The sequence below is a fragment of the Colias eurytheme genome, chromosome 27 (genome assembly GCF_061535395.1).
Source record: "Colias eurytheme isolate Ceu_HAF_F1 chromosome 27, ilColEury1 Martin Lab GWU primary, whole genome shotgun sequence".
Lineage (NCBI taxonomy): Eukaryota > Metazoa > Arthropoda > Insecta > Lepidoptera > Pieridae > Colias > Colias eurytheme.
Genome location: NC_143006.1, coordinates 3,982,378 through 4,003,076, shown reverse-complemented (window position 1 = coordinate 4,003,076; position 20,699 = coordinate 3,982,378). Strand labels below are relative to the sequence as shown.

Below are 20,699 nucleotides of genomic sequence, written 5' to 3'. Positions count from 1 at the left end.
ACCAACTAATTTCCTACGGGGTTAAGTTGCAGTGGAATATAGACTTTATAAGCTAAGACATAAGGTTTCATATAGAATATAGAATTATTAGAAAGGATATAGCAACGCACAGATATTCTATTCTATGCTATGAGGCTATTTTAAAAGTTTATGTAATGGCGATTGCAGCGAATAAGACGTGTAAATTTACGGATATCTATCTAATCTGCATGCATATATAAACCATAATATAAAAAAGTATGAAAAACGACAAAGTGTGCATGACACACTATTATTTTAAGTAAACCCTGATAATAATTGAAACTTATAAAAGATTCAATCTAGATACATGATTAAAATTAGCACCACAATTTATAAATTAAGAATTTTCTTTATCATAGAAGAATTATATGTAGGTGACTTATTTGAGATAAAAGTGCAATGTCAAATGTGCAGTAATCTTAATAAATTCGAATATAAAAAACACAGAAGAAAAAAATGTGTGGTGCACATAATATTTAAAATTTAAATTATATAGTGCTCGAGATATGAAAAGAAAACAGATAAAAACGTGGCAAAATTTCATAAGAAAGTATTATACTTAAAAACTTAAATAATAACAATGATCATTTACCAATGACTGTGCACCGAGTTAAGCGTGAAATGAGATTAATTTCTTATTACTATAAATAATTTTGTTATAAATAAATAAACCAATTATAGTTCAGTAGTTTTTGAAAAAATCCCAGCTACAATAAGATATTAGGATTTTTTTTTAATTCTTAGTCAGAAAAGGGAACTAAAAAAAAGTGACCATGATTTTCAGACCAGATTAGTATCTATGAGTACGTGCGTACGGCTGAATATTTGTAAAAATATGCTTTTAAAAATATGTAAATAAAGCAATTTGAGAAAATATTATTTCATGTATGAGTTGTAAAAATCGAATCAAGAATTACAATTTTCAATGTACCCTCAATTCGTAATTATCAACTCCCCCCACATAACATTACCAACTTAACTATTTTACCAACAAAAATATACTATTTCATGTATGAGTTGTAAAAATCGAATCAAGAATTACAATTTTCAATGTACCCTCAATTCGTAATTATCAACTCCCCCCACATAACATTACCAACTTAACTATTTTACCAACAAAAATATACTATTTCATGTATGAGTTGTAAAAATCGAATCAAGAATTACAATTTTCAATGTACCCTCAATTAATAATTAAGTAATTATCAACTACCCCCACTTAGCATTACTACTTTACTTTTTTATTCCAAAAAACTCACCTTATAACAACAACAAATCCGTATCCAATATAATAGAACAAATAGAAGAACAGCTTAAAGAATCCAATGAAAAGTTCAGCGGGAGGCATTTGTTGAAGATCTGCGATTTTCGCCTTTATATTTGAGGGCGATAAAGACGAAAATGCCGCGGCAATACCGTCCTTGACTGATTGGTATCCGCGACGGAAGGGATCTTTGCCGGCTCTGCAAAAGAAAATGGATCATTTATTAAAAATAAAAAAATTCACGTTATGACGTGACCTTTTTTTTATATAGGAATAGCCAGGTATTTGACTGCACCATTACCTGATGGTAAGTAGTGATGCAGTCTATGAAGGGGCATGCCTACCTAGATAGAGCCCATTCACTCTTGCCTTGAATGAGTTTAAGTTGTATTTATCTGGGAAGACGGAAGCGGGTAGGGCGTTCCAATCCAAGACCATTGACAATTTTTTTTTAATATTTACATTTACGAACGATTTTTCTTTTAAGAGATACAGATATACGTAGATATAGACATACACAATTACACATAATAAGCTCAACGCTCATCATCATCATCACCCATATACGTATACGCGGCTTCTCTATTCTTCGGTCCACACGCAGACTCTTCATAAGCCGCCATTAGGCCATTTACAAATGCTTACAATTTTTATATAGATACAGATAGAGCAATAATCAATAACATTTCAATAATCTCTTCTTTCATCATCATCATCATCATCACCCACATACAATTACGAACACTTTTTTTCAGAGATACAGACATATGTAGATATAGACCTACACAAAAACATAGAAAATATAATCTCACCGTTCATCATCATCATCACCCATATAAGTATACGCGGCTTCTCTATTCTTTGGTCCACTAGCCGACTCTTCAGACGCGGCCATAAGACCGGACGCGTGAGTCATTTCAAAGATGGCGTCTTCACAGAAATTCACGAATGCTTCTAATTTCTCTTTGTCACCTCCTTCTGTTACTATGCTGTAGAAGAACGCTCGTTTTGATTCCTGGAAAAAAGTTTTCGATTAATTATAATCTTTTAGGAAAGGTTTAGATGTGTGATCTTTTAGTGGTGGGTAATCATCATCATCGTTAATATTAGTATCATCACCATCATCATCATTAAAAGTCGTTTTTTATTGCTGGAATTTTCTTTTTAATAAGATAATGGTAATCGAGTTATAAATGTCTAGATTACAAAATAAGTCATTTGGTGGTTATACGACTGCTTATTTTCTCAAGTAAACAAAAATAAATAAAATAAATTTGGGGTACTTGAAAGTCATTAGCTATTAATAATTGTAAAGATTGCAATTTTTTTTAAATGGTTAGTAAAGTTGATACTTTTCTCTATTTCTTTTTTGCAAAAGAAAAAATGAATGTTAAAAATCTTATATTTGTTATCAGAAATGAAACAGCTAACATATATATTCATATATCTCCAATAATACCTTAATTTGCGGTTTCTCCCACTGTTCAATGTTAGACTCCTTAATTTCAAAGTAAACCCTTTCAATCCGTTTGGAGCCGCCCATGATCTCTATACGACCGAGGAACGGCTCGAAATAGTTGAGAACTGAACCCGCTGTTTCTAGGAAACGAGCTAACCTGAAATATTTAATATTTTTTATTAGAAAAAGTAAGTAATTTCTACTTATTAAATTTTTTTCCCTACATCTATTGTTCGCTTGCTGGTGATATTTTTTATGGTGTCAGTTCATACTGGTCGGCCTTATGGTCAATACCACGTTTTGATTTTTAGGCATCTTCGCATACATAATTCATAGTATTTCTATTTAAATCTTTATCAGTCTTTGAAATAATAAACGAAATCTCAAAGCGTTTTAATTGTATTGTATCTACATAAAATTCACGGACATTTTAATACTAATAAAATTAATGCTATTTTTCTAATTCCATCACATCCTATATCATCCCACCAGTGTAAATATATTTTCTAAATTAAAATTAAGCGCTAATGTGTTCGACCTACTTTGAAACCATGAAAATTCCGTCTGTTAATAGGACACAGAAGAATAAATATTACTATCCTCATTCGGCAACTAGGAAATCAATTAGTCTTTCTTTTTTGTTAAGTGTAAACATAAAGTGTAAAATAAATCAGTCTTGCTTTTCGATCCACAACACATTAAAAAAAAAATATTATTATTACTAACCTAGGTTCATTAGGCATATGTTCCGACAAGTTGGTCAAAAGCACGGCCAAATTAAAACCAATTTCCTTAGCAGGTTCGTGGAAACGGTCGCAGAATCCAACATAGTCCAATTTACCATCGTGGTTCGTTTCACAACAGGCTAAGAGGAATTCTATTTCTTCCCTGTGAAATAAAAGTTAATTAATTGAGATTATACTTATAAAATACATAATTTTCGTCTTATGATGCAGCATACAGCAGACTTCTTAAATTAAGAAGTCATTAAAGTAAACTAAAATAAATCGAAATTATACGCAACACTGAAAAATTATTACATCATCTAAACAACAATGAAACATTTCCAAAAGACAATGAGATCCGTTAACTTCAGACCATAATATTGCAGAAAGAGAATCATTTGAGGGAGAGAAAAATATGACAACTTCAGAACTTTATATGAATAAAGGTATAAAAGGTATAAAGTTAATCGCCAGAAAAATAACAACTTGATAAAAAGTATGAGATCGGTCCGTATAAAAACACACTGCAGAAATAAATAATTTGGAAAATCCAAAAGTGCACGCCTCATAATTTTTTTTTAATAAATATTTATTAATTATTATTTTTGTTTATTTAATAACAATTAAACCACATCGAATCAGACCCTGAAAAATGAAAGGGTTCTATTCCTGAGCATACTCAAGCGTAAGAGAAAAAAAAAGACTCGATTAGTAAAGTATTTCGGTCGCTATCGTGTTAACAAGAAAAAGGATCCGCACATACAGACACACGGACGTCCAAGACAGAACTTTTTTAAACTGTTTTTTAACTAGTTTAAATAACAAAAATGACATCAAAAATATCATGAACGTTAAAAATAGTGTTTTTTCTTAATATGTGTGTGTATGTATTATCTTACAAGTGCAATGTATGATACATAAAGACATTTTAAGTTTGAAAAATCAGATGTTTTGCGCGAAGTGACAGTAGTACCCACCTCAACGCTTCGCTTATGAGGCGTGCAATAGATAATGATTCAGATCAACTAAATCTGTCCAAACAAAAAAATTACACCACATAAAGAGACAGACTTATGGTGTGTAACTCATCTGATGTTTCATTTTCTCTTAAAAGTTTTTGGGCCACACTAAACTAATCTATTTCTTTGAATAATGCACCTAATTCTACTCCAACTACTAATACTACTACTACTACTACCACTAGTACTCACGGTGTATAACTCTTCTGCTGTTCCATTTTCTCCTTAAAGTCCTTAGGCAGAACCCAACCATCGTTATTTGTATCAATTTCCTTGAAACTAGCGCTTGAGGTCAGATCCTTTAGTTTTAGGAACATGTCGAAGTATTTGAGAATCAGTTCCACGTTCGATGCTGATTCTACTAGCGTGTCCACCATTTGTTTACCGATTGTACCTGAATAAATGAAAAAAAATGTTGTGTGGTTTTATGAAACCACGGTAAAAGTGAAACTTAGGCACAAAATTATCGTATTTGTACGATAATTATCGTACTGTTCGACCGTCACGCGACATGCGCTACACAGACCAAAAAGTTTGAGACGATGTAATAAAAGTTTCACTTTAATAAAACCGGTTTTCATAATGTCAAGTTTGCCAAACATGGAGTACGTCGTCCTAGTAATTTAAAAAACAATGTGTTAGGATAATTTTATTATGTATAATGTGTTGGGGTTAATTCCATACGTTTGCCGTTTAATCTGAATAAAGTTGTTAGCTGACTGATTGAAATATGGCGAATGAGATGTAGTTTGAATACAAATTTCAACATCAACATGATTTGCAACATGATTAACATAAAACAAATCTACTTTATTTTATCAAAAACCCTCATCATAAATATTTTTTTTACTTAACTCAAATCCTACCATTAACATTTATTAATTACCTACTTTCTTTTTTTGAAGCGAAAACTTCTTTAGCGGCGTTGAGCACTTTTTCTGTAATGGGTATAAAATCTTAAACTCGCGTCAGGACACGTGATCTGATCGAAAAAGCGTAAGACGGATACCATTCCAAAATATCAAACATGCTCAACGTTAATAATCAAGTTTTCACTTCTGCCGGCACTCCCCCAGTGCAACCCGTCTTTTTTTACTTAAATAAAATCCTACCATTAACAGAATTGCTTTCTTTATTTTTTTTATTACCAACACAATTTTCTCACCATTAACAACATTCCCCTCAAGCATAGATAACATCATGGTGATCATGTCCTTCTGCAAATTGAGCAGTTCCTTCAGCAGGTCCACTTGAGATGAATGTTTAGATAACTTGTCTTGCATGTGAGAGAACAGGAACAGGAAACCGCCCACTGCGTCCCATAACCTGGGATATAGGTTTTAGATTTTACATATTATCAAATCTAATACTAATATTATAAAGCTGAAGAGTTTGTTTGTTTGTTTGTTTGAACGCGCTAATCTCGGGAACTACTGGTCCGATTTGAAAAATTCTTTCGGTGTTAGATAGCTCATTTATCGAGGAAGGCTATATACCATCACGCTACGACCAACAGGAGAGGAGCCACGGGGGTGAAACCGCGCGGAGCGGCTAGTTTATTATAATAATGATCATATTTATAAAGGAAAATATTTTGAAAGGAAAACGAAAATAAAGATGAGGATGAAAAGTCCAGTGTTTTAAAAATTTAAGATTTTTTATCATCTTTGTTATAGTTATTTTGTAATGAAAATGAAAATGAAGGTGAGAATGAAAAGGATGAGGATGAAGATGAAAATGAAATGAAAAATGAAGATTCAAGTTAAATTGTGTGGCGTAGCTGATCGATTATACTAATAAAGTTGTAACTTGATATAAGTTTGTTATAATTTCACAAAAACAAAATAGTTAAAATAATAAATTGCTGGAAAATTTCCCATATCAAAATAACCGAAAAAATCTACAGAATTCCCTGTTCAACTCTTACCAATAAAAATTCCACTATACCGATCAAAATTATCTTACTATTATTACAAAAAAGTTTAAATACTCTATTTTTCCTACAATTCTTATGTAGTCTTAGAATAATAATTAAAAATAAAATAATTAATACAAACCTAGAATGTGCCAAAGCCTGTTGGTTCTGAGTACACGGCCCCTGTATGACTTCAGTGAGAGTGTTGAACACTTGAGACGCAACGCCGATCGCTTTGAAGAAATTAGCCTTGCCTGCTGGGTCTATTAGTTCCTGGAATATTAATGATGGTATTTTTATAAATTTATAAAGAATAGAAAAAATTCGATCACGAGGCGGGACTCGAACCCGCATCCTTCGCGCCATTCCGGGGCGGATGCCTGACCAACTCAGCCACTCGTGACCCGCCCGAGCAATCGAATTTATTCTATTCTTTCAGTTTTATGTGTCTGAAGGGACACACCGCGCGCCATCTATTGAGATGATTAACAACCATTTCAACCAATATGAAGCACTTTTCAGTGAATACAATATTGTAACGATGGAACACGACCTTTGTTGTTGAAATTATATTTTTGTGGCTGAGTTGGTTAGGCATCCGCCCCGGAATGGCGCGAAGGATGCGGGTTCGAGTCCCGCCTCGTGATCGAATTTTTTCTATTCTTTATAAATTTATATTTATAAAGCATTTGAATGCCATAAAACCAAAAATATAATTTCAACGATGGTATTTTTATTATTTAATTTATTAAACTTCTTTATCGGGGTTGGACAAAAATTTAGTGTAACATTTTTGCGTTACGCCGTACGCGTGACATTTTTGCGTTACGCCATACTCGTGACATTTTTAAGGTCATAAAGAAGTTTCACTTCTTACGTGTGTACACTAGTACACGCACACATTTTTGTTAATTCTCTTTTGGTAGGGGTTTTAGATGGTGATAATGTTATATTTTCAGGTACTTTTTCAAATACCTTCTCCTTTGGGAGGTTGGCGATCATCTATTTCAATTTTCGAAACCAACATTTTCAGGTATACCATACTAATGTTTTCAGTTTTAGCATGTGAAAAATTACGAGATTTGATCAAAGATTGATAAAGATATGTTTGTATAGAGCAATCAGGAAAAAGTGCTTTTTCATTTAGAATAAACGAAACACAGACAAAATATGTTAAGGCTATAGTTATTACATAAATAGATATAGACATCATTAAGACAATTTTAATCCCTAGATTTTATAAGCTATAGAATATTTTAGAGAATTTATCAAAACAAACAAACCTTGCTCGAATAATGCCAATAGAAGTCCATGATAGATTCCTGCAATCTCAGCAGATAGTCCACAGTGCAAATGACGACGTTCACAGTTGTAGTGTTACCGGCTTGCGTACGGAGGTAGTTCTGCCATTCTGTTTTTATTGATAGTATTGAAATTTAGTATTTATGGTATAAGTATCTTTGCTTCTTGTTTCTTTAAAAAAAGTGATACGAGGTCGATGATAGTAATTGGGATGTAGAAATCGAAGAAAATGAAAGAACAAACAACCGATAAATGCAAGAAACTCAAATGAACTTCGAAGAATTACGCAAATAAAATGTGTATCCTTTTGCTTTTGTTTGTGCAGCGGGATAAAGAAAATAGCTTATTTTGCCCCATAGGTATAATTTAATTCAATTTTTAAAAGCTATTGTTGCTTCTAGCAAACCATTTTTTAAGACCGAAGGAGCAGTTCTTAAATATCTATTTAAAATTTTATCCTCCATTAATATCCTTGCCATCGATACAATTAATTTCAAAGAAAATCTCACCCAAATTGTGTCCTTCACATGTAAGTTGTATGAATCGGAACAGCGCACAAGTGAACTCCGCATCATGCATGTTCTTCTCGCCAGCTGCTCCTTCTAGCCCCACGCCCAGACCTGGGAATATGTGCTTTATTAGTATGTGAATAAAGTTTAAAATATTTATTTAATCCTATGAGAAGGATCTAACGATTATTGATATGATTGTATAATCTTTTGTTAGTCTTATGCTAAGACTAGATGAGTATATTCTATATTGTAGTGGTTATTGTTAAAATTTTCTTATTGGTCAACGAATAAACTCTGAAGATTATATGCATTATAGTGCTTGTAATAAGGTTTATAATCTTTTGTCAGCCACCGTTCAGACGTGATGATTATATGCTTTATTGTAATGAAAATAAGGTTTAAAATATTTTTCAAGGCACACACATATTATTATGCGATTATATGCTTTATTGTAATTGGACTAAGGTTTAAAATAACTAACCTTCCGCTTTTGTATTTCTTTCAAAAGCGTCCAAGTCGAGTACAGAACAGGAATTCATCAAACCGGCGATGGAAGTAAAGAAGCCGACGTCTTTCTTGTCTTTTAGGTGGTTTAACATTCCCTGTAATAGAAATAGTGTATTAATAGTAAGATTAGGAATCTAAATTGTTTGAGCTATTTTGGTGTAATATACAATTTATGATTGTCTACTTTGTCTTTAGTGTTTATATCAAAGTTTTATAACTAAGGACCTACTTCATTCATAAAACTGTTTGTAAAAAATATATGTTGTAATATGGGATGATGACGATCAGAACAATCACAACGATGATGATGATGATTTTCATGATGACAACGATGAACAAATAGGTAGTGTTAATGATAATAATGTTGTCATTGGTGATGATGAACTCACCATTTGTATATCAATATTGCCTCCTCTCAATATAGATATTCCCAATTGTAAGGTCTTCATCACCATGTCACTAGGACAACCTTTAGAAGCGGATATGTGAAGTAACACCATTTCTGCTACACCTCTGTTAGCGAGACGCGCTTGGTGAAAGAGGAGCTTTTGTTTCTCCATTTCTTGTTCCTGTATGGAAAATTGATTTTTTAAGGGTATATTAAGAAGGTTGAAGAAAATTAGGTGCAGTATTTTTTAGCGTTTTTGCATTTATAGCATTTGTAAATGACAACATTGTGATACACGTATGTTTATTTTTTGCAATTTTTTTCTAATTTTTATCAAGCTGAAAATTTTAATTAATTTATGAAAGTACATTGTAATAACTATACTGTCTTTAACAGTAAAGTATTTACAAAGAACTATTCTAATTCTTGTATTTTTTAGCAATATACTCTATGATTGAATAATTCTACCTGATTCTATGTTTACCGCATCTTTTAGAGTACCAATAAAGCGCAAAATAAAAGAGCTTTTGAAAGCTTATTGAAATATAAAAGTCACATTCACCTTTTTACCTACCATAAACATATCCATTGTTTTCTGCATGTAACAATTTACAAAATACAATAATAATTATATGTTGTTAAACATTTTATATTTTACAGAAAAGGACTTACTTAAGTAAGTCCTTATCCCTTAAAAGAATAATCTCTGAGAAAAAAAAACTTACTTCTTAATGTTATTATTATATTCTGCTCTTGGTGGATGTCCATTGACCACATAAAAAATTTACAAAGACTCTCCAATAATTAAATTTTCATACCAATTTGCATTGCAACAATATGTTTTCTTTTGTCGTACTCTGTTATATTATATTTATTTTTCGTGTTTCATAATCGAAAAACAAAAAAAAAATTAATTAGTGTATTTGATACTTGATTTTTTTTTAATTTTTTGTATTTTTTTACAATTCCCCCAACTCACATGTATACTAGACTTGCCCTCATCCTCCTGCTCGGGCTCGGCTCCCTCCTCCTCGTCCCCCCCCTCCTCCTCCTCCTCACCGCACGACCGCGCTATAATGTCCGCGTACGACATGTACAGGGGGTCCTCCTGTACCGGAATTATTATTTTTGTGTTGAGAAATAATTTTAGTGTAAGGTGTTTGTGTGGGTAGATATATGGTGAAATACATTTTATTATCTATACTAATATTATAAAACTGAAGAGTTTGTTTGTTTGAACGCGCTTATATCGGGAACTACTGGACGGGTTTGAAAAATTCTTTCGGTGTTAGATAGCCCATTCATCGAGGAAGGCTATAGGCTATATATCATCACGTTAAGACCAACAGGAACGGACCACGGGAGTGAATCCACGGATAAAATATACTAGGAAATCCTAGAACATACTGACTCTTTCTAGAAGTTAGAACATTATAAAATAATCTAGAAACGTCACCTGCAAAGCTCCCGACCGTTCAGTCATAGCACCACGACAGAATGTTGTAACCAGTTGAGTCAACGGATCCGGTTTGCCTTCTTCTTCTACTACGTCACTCTTCTTTAATTCTGCGTCTTCAAATGATTGCTAAGGAAAAGGGTTGATTTGAATTTTTTATAGTTTTATTGTTATTACAAAACAAAATGTTGGCATGCCTAATTACTATAATTATTTATTATTTATTATAGCCTAATAATTATAAAAAGTGGGGATGTTGAACAGCTTTTGTTTGTGTTTTTCTTCTCTTTTTTTCCATTTATTAGAACCTAGACTTGATAAGAGCTAGAATTAAAGGAAAAGCTTTAATTCTAATAATTATTGTCAATTTCTGTATCTTTCACTACTTTCAAGATTTTTTAACCACATTTGTTCGATATTTTTATGGATTTATTTGTCTTACCGTTAAATCTTCTATCATAACTTCTTGTCCGATGTTCTCTTCTTCCAACCATAACTCGTAGTACGTCCTTGCGAAGATGTTGCATGCTCTATGCCTGTTACATTTAATTGTATGTTAAAATACGTAAAAAAAACAATATTTTTTTAATTTAAAATACTCAATAGTATTTTTTTCAAAAATAACTTAGGCTCATTTATAAAGCAAAAATGTTAAAACAGACTTTTTTAACAAACTGTTGCGATTAAATAATCCAATAAAGTCTCAAGTTTGTTGAAAGAAGTCTCTTGCACAAATCTTTCTTAGAAAAATATCTAGCTAATTTTTTTAAAATTATGCACACATTATTCAGCAACTTTTTACATTAATTCGATTTTTTATCTTTGATCTATATATTACATCGCATTTAAAACCAAACAAAAATCCTTAAAAATGTCTACACAATAAAATGAAGTCCACTCAAACACCCATACCGGCTCAACTTATAAAGATGCGTGGATCGCAAGCAAGCCATAGCGGCTCGTTTCCGCGCGGCGCAGAGCACTCGCTTCCAGTTGTTGGTTATTTGCTTCGGCTTTGTAGCCTGTCCACGCAGCATGCAAGATCATGCGGGTTAGTCTGGGATATTTTTGTTATTTTTAATATTTTTTTTAGAAAAATGCTTGGTTTATTGGTAATTGGTTAAGTAATAACTTTTTTTTTTGTGAATATATCAGGTAAAAAAATGGTAATGGTAAAATTCAATTACATTTTTCATTCATTTACTGTAAATAAATGATTGAAATATAATTTTTTTTTGGGTTGTTATGGATAATAATATAAATTGGGATACATATTATATTACTCTGTTAGCAGATTCATATAAATTACGAAATACGAGGACCAAACACAAAGTCATCAAGACAAAGTTAAGAACACAAAAAATAATCTGAAAAAATTAATTGTTCACAACATAATATCCAAACAACTAGCATTGAGTTAGATAAATAGGCAAAAAATTCCCTTGCGATACAAAAAAAAAATATTTTTTTCGCAAAGATATTATTTCCACACAACACTCGTATATAAACCTTGGCAACGAATGCAGTGATGTTTGTCTGAAACAGGCGATAACCGCTCGCTTCCTTTGGATGGACACGACGGAACGGTAAACGTTCTTACTCATTTGTTGCGGGTGGTCAATCTATTGGAAATATCGGGGAAACGGGTAAAATATATATAAGGAGGAATATATGTATTGATAAAATTTGAAATATTAATGGTTCCGAGATTGTAATCAAAACATACGTAAATACAAAAAAAAAAAAAATACAATAACGTAAAGAAATAACAGTACAGAAGTTCTAATTTATTAATTTTTTCAGTAAAAAAAACTGCATTTATAATACACATTTTACATAATTCTGCTAATTCATCTTCATACCAGAACCATCTTATATTGTCAAAGTAGCCTTTTAATTAAATTTTTTTCCATCTAAAACCGTTATTCTAACAGTAGGAAACCCGTTTTAATCCATTATAAAATATATAATATACACTGATTACGCATCAAACAAAAATGAATCTTAACCCGTGTCCATAAAGCACATAAATGTAATTAAATATTCCTAAACCTCAATTCTAATACCCGCTATCAATTAAAAATGAACCCTACTCCCTTGCAATAAAGTACACTCACCATATGCAATCCGAACAGCACTTTGCTCATAGCCACAATCCGCTCCACAGTATCATCTATAATCTTCGCTTTATTCTCTGAAGTCTCCACAGTTATAGTTGTCTTGCTCTTAGAACCCAATTTGCTGTATAAATAGTGTTGCCAGGACATTTCGTCCGCTGGGTCTATTTTATCGGGTAACGTTAGTTGGGTCTTCGCGAATTCTGCGACGTCTTGTTCGGACATTTTCTGGAAATTTTTGTTATAAAGTTAAATTTTTTTAAGGAAAGTTATGTTAACAGACTAGAAGCTTGTGTTGACAATGATAAGACGAAAGACGGGTTGCACTCCGGGAGTGCCGGCAGAAGTGAAAACTTGATTATTAACGTACAGCATGTTTGATATTTTGGAATGGTATCCGTCTTACGCTTTTTCGATCAGGTCACGTGTCCTGACGCGAGTTTAAGATTTTATACCCATTACAGAAAAAGTGCTCAACGCCGCTAAAGAAGTTTTCACTTCAATTAAAGCTAACAATGCTACAATAACAATATAATAATAACCTTCAAGAAGCGATCCTTGCAATGTTGCACGAGCTCCTGCTCCCGTCCCGCGAAGAGATTCAGCCCCACGGGCAGCAGTCGCTTGAGGCAGGCCACCATCAGCGACGCTTGCACTTCCTTGTCCTTGTCGCGCTTCTTGTCGCGGTGCTTCTTCTTCTTCTGCTTTGTTTTTTTGTCACGTTACAGTGTTGGGTTTTGACGTATAATATACGACTAGACTCACAATCACAAAGAAAAAAATGTGCGCGTGTACTAGTGTACACACGTAAGAAGTGAAACTTCTTTATGACCTTATTTTTCAAAAAATAATTAACTATATGCAACTTTACAGAAATACGTCGAATCGCGCGTGGTAGGGATAAGAAAAAGATGGCGCGTAACGGAAAAATGTCACGCGTAACGAAAAAATGTTACACTAAATTTTTTTCCAAACCCGATAAAGAAGTTTCACTTCAAAATTTTACCAATACTTGCAATAGGCAGAGTTTTGAGATGAATGAGGGCCTTAGACAAAGTAACAATTAAAAAACGATAACGAAGTTAGAAAAGGAAAAATGTATGGCATTGACATTAGATAGACCACGTGATCTAACGCGGCGTATGTCAATCCCATACATTTTTGCCTTTTCTAACTTCGTTATCGTTTTTTAATTGTTACTTTGTCTAAGGCCCCTGGACTTCGAACCTCATTAAATAAGGTGATGATTTCAATCAATGTTTTGTATTTATGAGGATCTTTTAATGTGCGATTCTGAGTCGAGTTGTTTATAGTACGTCTATAATGATTTGGTGTAATTGTGAACCCTGAAGATTTTTGTTTCTCCGAAAATAGGTCTTTGCTATGATGCTTTTAAACGTATCAGTGAATGTAAAATTATGAAATTGGAAGTAGGAAAGTTCTCAATAAACTTAAATTGGGGAAGAAAAGTCTTCAGAGCTCACAATTATGTGATAATAACATAAATTGTAAATTAAACTTTAGGTTTAAGTAAGTATAATAAAATACAGGGTGTCCCAGTATCGGTATACTAAGCGCGAAGGGACTTGTAGTTTTGCATACACTGATCACGTAAAAAATAGTTAAAAAATTCCAGACGAAGTTTTTTTTTCAAATAGATGAATTCTTAAAACTCTATGTGTACACCCCTAACAAGCAACCCGCCCAACTTTGCCACCCGCACGTGAGGTATCGTTAAAGATTACGTTTTCATAGACAAAATGCTCACATTAGACAAGCGGTATATGCCGGTTGCGTGAAGCTAGAGAAGAAAACATGAATTTTCAGGAAAAATTTAGCAAAAAATTTTTGACGTAATTATGCTGTTTAAGTATTTTTTACGTACTCAGCGTATGCAAAACTATAACCTCCTTTGAGCTTAGTATACCAACAGTGGGACACCCTGTATATCAAGGAGAAATATCTAAGCTACAGAAAATTTTGTGGAAAACTTATTCATTTCTCGTTTTTAATTCATTTAAATTATTTTTCAAAAAGTGAACATGCGTCTGTCTACTGTGTTTTGTAAGTATGGTTGTTTGTTCCAAGCAAATTAAATAATACTAAGCTATTAAAAAAAGCAAAATAATATAGAGTAAAAAAAAAAATTACCTTTCGTGTTTTAATTATTATTCTATGTTATAAGAAATTTTAAACTCGATCCTTCGAAAGAATCAAAATAGACAAGGATGCAATTGCCTCAAAATACCTTCAATCAATGAAAAATATCAATCATACCAAAATGTGCTATAAATTCATCCAACCTAAACAATACTTACATTACAAGTTAGTGAACACACGGAAAGAGAAAGAAGACAGTACAGAGGGACAAACAGACAAACACAATTACCTTTCCGCCACCTTGAGGAGTGCCATCAACAATCGTAGTCACTCGTCTAGTCGCTGTGGGCATTATCAACACCTATGTGCCAAAAAAGTGCTTAATACACATAGAAAAGGCTCTGCACAAGCTATTTGCGCCTTTATAGAAATAAGAATAGATGACATAATGGCGTGAACAAATTTAGCAACTTACCATGTTGTCAATTTCGTTGGCGGATATGAAGTTCTGTTCTTCCTTGAGGAAGTACTGGCTCTTGGACCAGATGTTGAATATTTCGGCCACGTGGTTGTAGAGCTCTTCCGCCTCTGTTAGAAAAGAATTAAGTGGCAATATTAATGTAATGCTTGAAAAGTACGAAAAGTACCAAGTAGGTATATTATATTGACACACTTATGAATAAAAAGTAAGTTTCTGGCCACCATTATCTTATTTCCAAATTTTTGCTTACTTTTCTGTTAAGTAGTGTAGTCAGAAACGAGAAACAAACAATTCGAAACTTATTCGCCAGGATTCACATAAAAAATTGGCAGAATTTATTTAACCCAGTTCTAAACTTTTCTAGAGAACTTTCTTTACGTCCAAGAGCAAAACAATAATAAACTAACCATGCCACACAAAAATGCAACTTAAACCAATACCCACCAGGCACATTATTCCTCAGCCAGTGGTTTCTCTGCAAGTCCACATACTTGATAAGCAGCGGGTAGAACGAATAAATATCTCGAACTAGGAGCTGCCAATCTTCTTGTATTTGGGACTCCACTTGGGAGGTGTCGTCTGTTGATGACTGTGGATATGAGGGTAGGAGTCAATTTAATTTAACTGAAAACTAAAATAGTATAGGAAATTATTAAAATTGTACTGTAGTTGTCTTTTAGACATAAATTAAAACGATTTAACCATTTTGGAAATTGACAAAAAAATAATTAGCCTAAACCTAATCGATTAACCCTTTGGCCTGTGTAAATTATATTTTTAATGGCTTTGAACTGCTAAATATTATTGTTAATTGGATTTTTTTTTTGAATCACGAGTTTTGCTTGTAAGCACATGATGAGGTATATGGGGCATTTCACGCGAAGCGGACACAGATTTTTGGGTCAGGTTTCCGATTTCGGTTATATTTTAGTATGTTACACCTGTATATATCCTCGGTATGTATACGAAATATGTTTGCATTTAGAAGCTTAGTTTTCAAAATACAGGTCTTTGAAGATGTCAGCAAGCGCGAGGCATGCATGACTTTGAATGTTATTATCAGTTCAACAAAAGGATTTTGTTAATAAATAGATGACTGAATAATAATCCCCATTAAAAAACCTTTTTGTTGTCATATTTTTAATTTCGAATTTATTTTTAAATTCCTAAGAAAAATTAAAAAATATTTTTCTTTGTAATTTTTTACGAACTTAGCATATTTTTAAAATTTTTTAAGATCATTAAATAAATGGCTTATATTATGCTTTAACTACATGCCAAGTTCTAGAGTGGTCATCGCAGAAGTTTCGAAGCTACATGTATTATAATTGCGAAGCGCGGCAATATCCCCATACTAGCCCTAGTTGGTTAGCGCGACGCAGTGCAGTGGGGATGCAGATATATGGGGATATTGCCGCGCTTCGCCATTATAATACATGTAGCTTCGAAACTTCTGCGATGACCACTCTAGAACTTGGCATGTAGTTTAAGCATAATATAAGCCATTTATTTAATGATCTTAAAAAATTTTAAAAATATGCTAAGTTCGTAAAAAATTACAAAGAAAAATATTTTTTAATTTTTCTTAGGAATTTAAAAATAAATTGGAAATCAAAAATATGAGAATAAAAAGGTTTTTTAATGGGGGTTATTATTCAGTCATCAATTTATTAAAAAAATCCTTTTCTTGAACTGATAATTACATTCAAAGTCATGCATGCCTCGCGCTCGCTGACATCTTCAAAGACCTGTATTTTGAAAACTAAGCTTCTAAATGCAAAAATATTTCGTATACATACCGAGGATATATACAGGTGTAACATACTACAAGTCAATAACTGCGTTAAAAACAACCGACTTCAAACTTGCACTTGCAACATTTACAAATACAGACAAAAATGCTCATAAAATAAAAACTACTGGGCCTATCCGAATAAAATTTTTATGGGACCAATTCGACACCATCCCGCATCGAACAAAAAAAGAATCACGTAAATCGGTTCCGAAACCACGGAGTAATCGGTGTACATACATAAAAAAAAAAAAAAAAAAAAAAACATACCGGCCGAATTGATAACCTCCTCCTTTTTTTTGAAGTCGGTTAAAAATATAACCGAAATCGGTAACCTGACCCAAAAATCTGTGTCCGCTTCGCGTGAAATGCCCCATATCTACGATAAGTTATTAAAAGGCAAAACTTTTTATTATTTTAGCATGTCATGTCAACGGTGTCCAGTAATCGTGAACAAATTAAAAATAATGTGTGGCAATAACAATGACAATGTGTGTACTTTAGCATATATGACAACTAGATTTCCGCCCGCGGCTTCGCCCGCGTTTTCAAAGGAAAACCCGCATAGTTCCCGTTGGGATTTCCGGGATAAAACCTATCCTGTGTGTTAATCCAAGTTACCCAAATGAAATTTAGCACACATACAGGTGTGCTAAATTTCATTGTAATCGGTTCAGTAGTTTTTACGTGAAAGAGTAACAAACATCCATACATCCATACATCCATACTTACAAACTTTCGCCTTTATAATAGAATATTAAGATGGTATAATGTTGCCCTAACTCCTTGCCGTGCACTATAGTGTACACCGCAACTCCTCGCCATGCACTATAGTGTACACCGCAACTCCTTGCCGTACACTATAGTGTACACCGCAACTCCTCGCCGTGCACTATAGTGTACACCACAACTCCTTGCCGTACACTATAGTGTACACCGCAGCTCCTTGCCGTGCACTATATTGTACACCTCAACTCCTCGCCGTGCAATATAGTGTACACCGCAACTCATCACCGTACACTATAATGTACACCACAACTCCTTGCTGTGCACTATAATGTACACCTCAACTCCTCGCCGTGCAATATAGTGTACACCGCAACTCCTTACCGTACACTATAGTGTACACCGCATTTCCTTGCCGTACACTATAATGTACACCACAGCTCCTTGCCGTGCACTATATTGTACACCTCACCTCCTCGCCGTGCAATATAGTGTACACCGCAACTCCTCACCGTGCACTATAGTGTACACCGCAACTCCTTGCCGTACACTATACTGTACACCATAACTCCTCGCCGTGCACTATATTGTACACCATAACTCCTCGCCGTGCCCTATATTGCACACTCACCTTGATGAATCCGCGCAGGCTCTCCTCCTTGTGGAACATGTTGTCGGTGCGGCGGCGCACGCGCTCGGCGAGCGGCAGGAACGCGTCGCGCAGCAGCTCCTCCGAGCTGTTCACTATTATCTGCTGCGTGTAAGTTGCGATGCGTGTCATCCAGGGGGCGCTCTCGTTGCCTATGTTCTTCTTTATTAGTTTTAGCACATTCTTGAGGAGTTGGTTCATGTGCTCCGCGGTTACCATGGTTACGTGGTTGCTGGAATTTAAAATTCAGAAATTTTCTTTAAAAAATTGGTTGTTTGTAAAGTAGGTTTACGATCGAGATGTTTACGTGATAACGTCTTATTGGTGGCAGCGCTCGAGATGAGACGGGAGATCGGTCCGTCTCTCTCTCGTTATACCTGCGATCGCGCTCGTGAGGTTTTGGTGTGACACAAGTTTCTGAACATGTCACCCGACTAAAACGATTTTAAAAACGTTATCACGTTAAAAAAGAACGTGTGTGTATCAGCTAAAAACAGCTATTACAAAAATAATAACTTAAAACAATGAAGTGTTGTTTAGATAAGTATTTTTGATTAGTTTATTGGTAGGTATTATACTTTAAAAATGTACTTGAAACAGTTATCAAAAGCTATTTATTAAACAAAAAATTAAACGATTCACTTTAAAAATCGGTGTTAACGGTAGAAGTCAAAACTAACGAAAATAAATTTTACTTGAAAAAGTAGCCAACTGAAAACACTTATCAAAATAGTTATCACAATATGACCTTCCAATTATTACTCGTAAGTTCTCACAAACGTCACATTTATAATAGCAGAAATACTTTCAAACAGTCTATGAATTCTTTCAAACAATCTAATTTATTGTAGCAGAAATATGATTCAAATTAAAAATAGCAGAAATAACTTACCCGCCAGTAGGAGTAACATTGTCAGGTCCCTGTGCCCACCAGAACGGTAGATACGAACACAATAAAGGCATCACCACATCAATAATGTGAGGTGCTTCGTTATATGTTTTATCTGATTCTACGAATTGATCTACTTCGTTTAGAATCGTTTCTAGTGTGGGCATGGATTGCTCCATCTTGGCCATAATGTCTGAGGATCAAATGTTTAAAAAAATGAATGGTCAAAAGATTTGGTCTTATAGCAGATTATTTTGAAGAACATTTTTAAGCTATTTCAAAGTATCCAACTATACTTCTGGGTTATATGGCTATTAGGTATAAGTAGTTTGATTTACCTCACTAGGGGACATGGGACTTCACTTTTATAAGTAGTTTCTTTTCAGATTAAGAAGTATAAAAACATATTTACTTTTTAGTTAAACTGCTAATTTCAATTTAATCATCAAATTACAAAACATCTTACATATTGTTTCAAGTTTAATATAAGTAGGGCAGTTTGATAATCAAAATAACCCGCAATTACTAATGTTAAAATAACATAATCTTCTCTTAGTTTTTTCTCAAGAAAAATATTATAAAAATACCTTGAGCTTCCAAAGAATGATCAGCTATACGATTTAACAGCGAAAATTGGTTGTGTTTGTTGAGATGAGGCTCCAAGAACGCCACCGGGAATGTTGAACTGAACGCGCCCAAACATGAACCCTGGGTAATAAAATATTAGAAGTGCTTAGTGAAGATTAAAATAATTAAAAAAAGTAAATCACATTGCAATTGTCAGAATTAGACTAAAATAGACACGTGGGAGGCAACCAACTTAGGAAGACTTCAACTTAGGAAGAATCGTCAAAAGCTGTTCACCCTGTCGAATGTAATGGAGTAACAAACCCAAACAAAAGCAGTCGAAATGAGAAACTATTCCTTTTCGAAGTCAGTTGAAAAGTTAGGTTAACTTACAGATGCTTCCAGGCTTAGAATTCACATTTTAAGGTATTTTAAAATGCAGGGAATTAACAGTACATTCATCGTTAAACCTATGTAGCCTTTTATGATACACAAATAACTTACCAATGCATTTTTGTGCCTCTCTATTTCAGTTTTAAGATATTTCCTGTCGTGCGTCAGAGCTACGTCTGTTCCCAAAGTGTAGAGCGATCCCAGCATCTTATAGGATGCTACTTGAATCTCGTCCACTGTAATAAAATACGTTTATTACTACTACTACTACTACAACTACGACTTTTACTAATACTATTTTTGAAATTGTATTCATGGATACAATTATTCTTTAGTATAAATTGTATTGTTGTCATACTTTTAGCTTGTTTAGCGTTTACGTTTTCTTATCTATTCTTTAAGATACAAATCAAAATC

The 20,699-nt window shown here is 33.6% G+C and overlaps 1 protein-coding gene across 1 annotated transcript in view; it reads right to left on the bottom strand.

The window, feature by feature from the left end:
• RyR (Ryanodine receptor) overlaps positions 1-20,699 on the bottom strand; it is a 128,049-nt gene that overhangs the window by 13,948 nt on the left and 93,402 nt on the right. Inside the window, exons 76-99 of the mRNA XM_090117172.1 lie at positions 20,394-20,518; positions 19,910-20,030; positions 19,326-19,515; positions 18,416-18,665; positions 15,711-15,855; positions 15,261-15,373; positions 15,075-15,146; positions 13,228-13,386; positions 12,686-12,913; positions 11,481-11,590; positions 11,011-11,104; positions 10,569-10,697; positions 10,092-10,220; positions 9,114-9,293; positions 8,699-8,819; positions 8,215-8,325; positions 7,687-7,814; positions 6,546-6,676; positions 5,654-5,814; positions 4,681-4,882; positions 3,471-3,632; positions 2,745-2,901; positions 2,098-2,300; positions 1,281-1,484 (exon numbers count right to left, since the gene is read on the bottom strand). Coding sequence (XP_089973298.1) covers positions 1,281-1,484; positions 2,098-2,300; positions 2,745-2,901; positions 3,471-3,632; positions 4,681-4,882; positions 5,654-5,814; positions 6,546-6,676; positions 7,687-7,814; positions 8,215-8,325; positions 8,699-8,819; positions 9,114-9,293; positions 10,092-10,220; positions 10,569-10,697; positions 11,011-11,104; positions 11,481-11,590; positions 12,686-12,913; positions 13,228-13,386; positions 15,075-15,146; positions 15,261-15,373; positions 15,711-15,855; positions 18,416-18,665; positions 19,326-19,515; positions 19,910-20,030; positions 20,394-20,518 — 3,625 coding nt within the window. The remainder of the gene's footprint in view (positions 1-1,280; positions 1,485-2,097; positions 2,301-2,744; positions 2,902-3,470; positions 3,633-4,680; positions 4,883-5,653; positions 5,815-6,545; positions 6,677-7,686; positions 7,815-8,214; positions 8,326-8,698; positions 8,820-9,113; positions 9,294-10,091; positions 10,221-10,568; positions 10,698-11,010; positions 11,105-11,480; positions 11,591-12,685; positions 12,914-13,227; positions 13,387-15,074; positions 15,147-15,260; positions 15,374-15,710; positions 15,856-18,415; positions 18,666-19,325; positions 19,516-19,909; positions 20,031-20,393; positions 20,519-20,699) is intronic.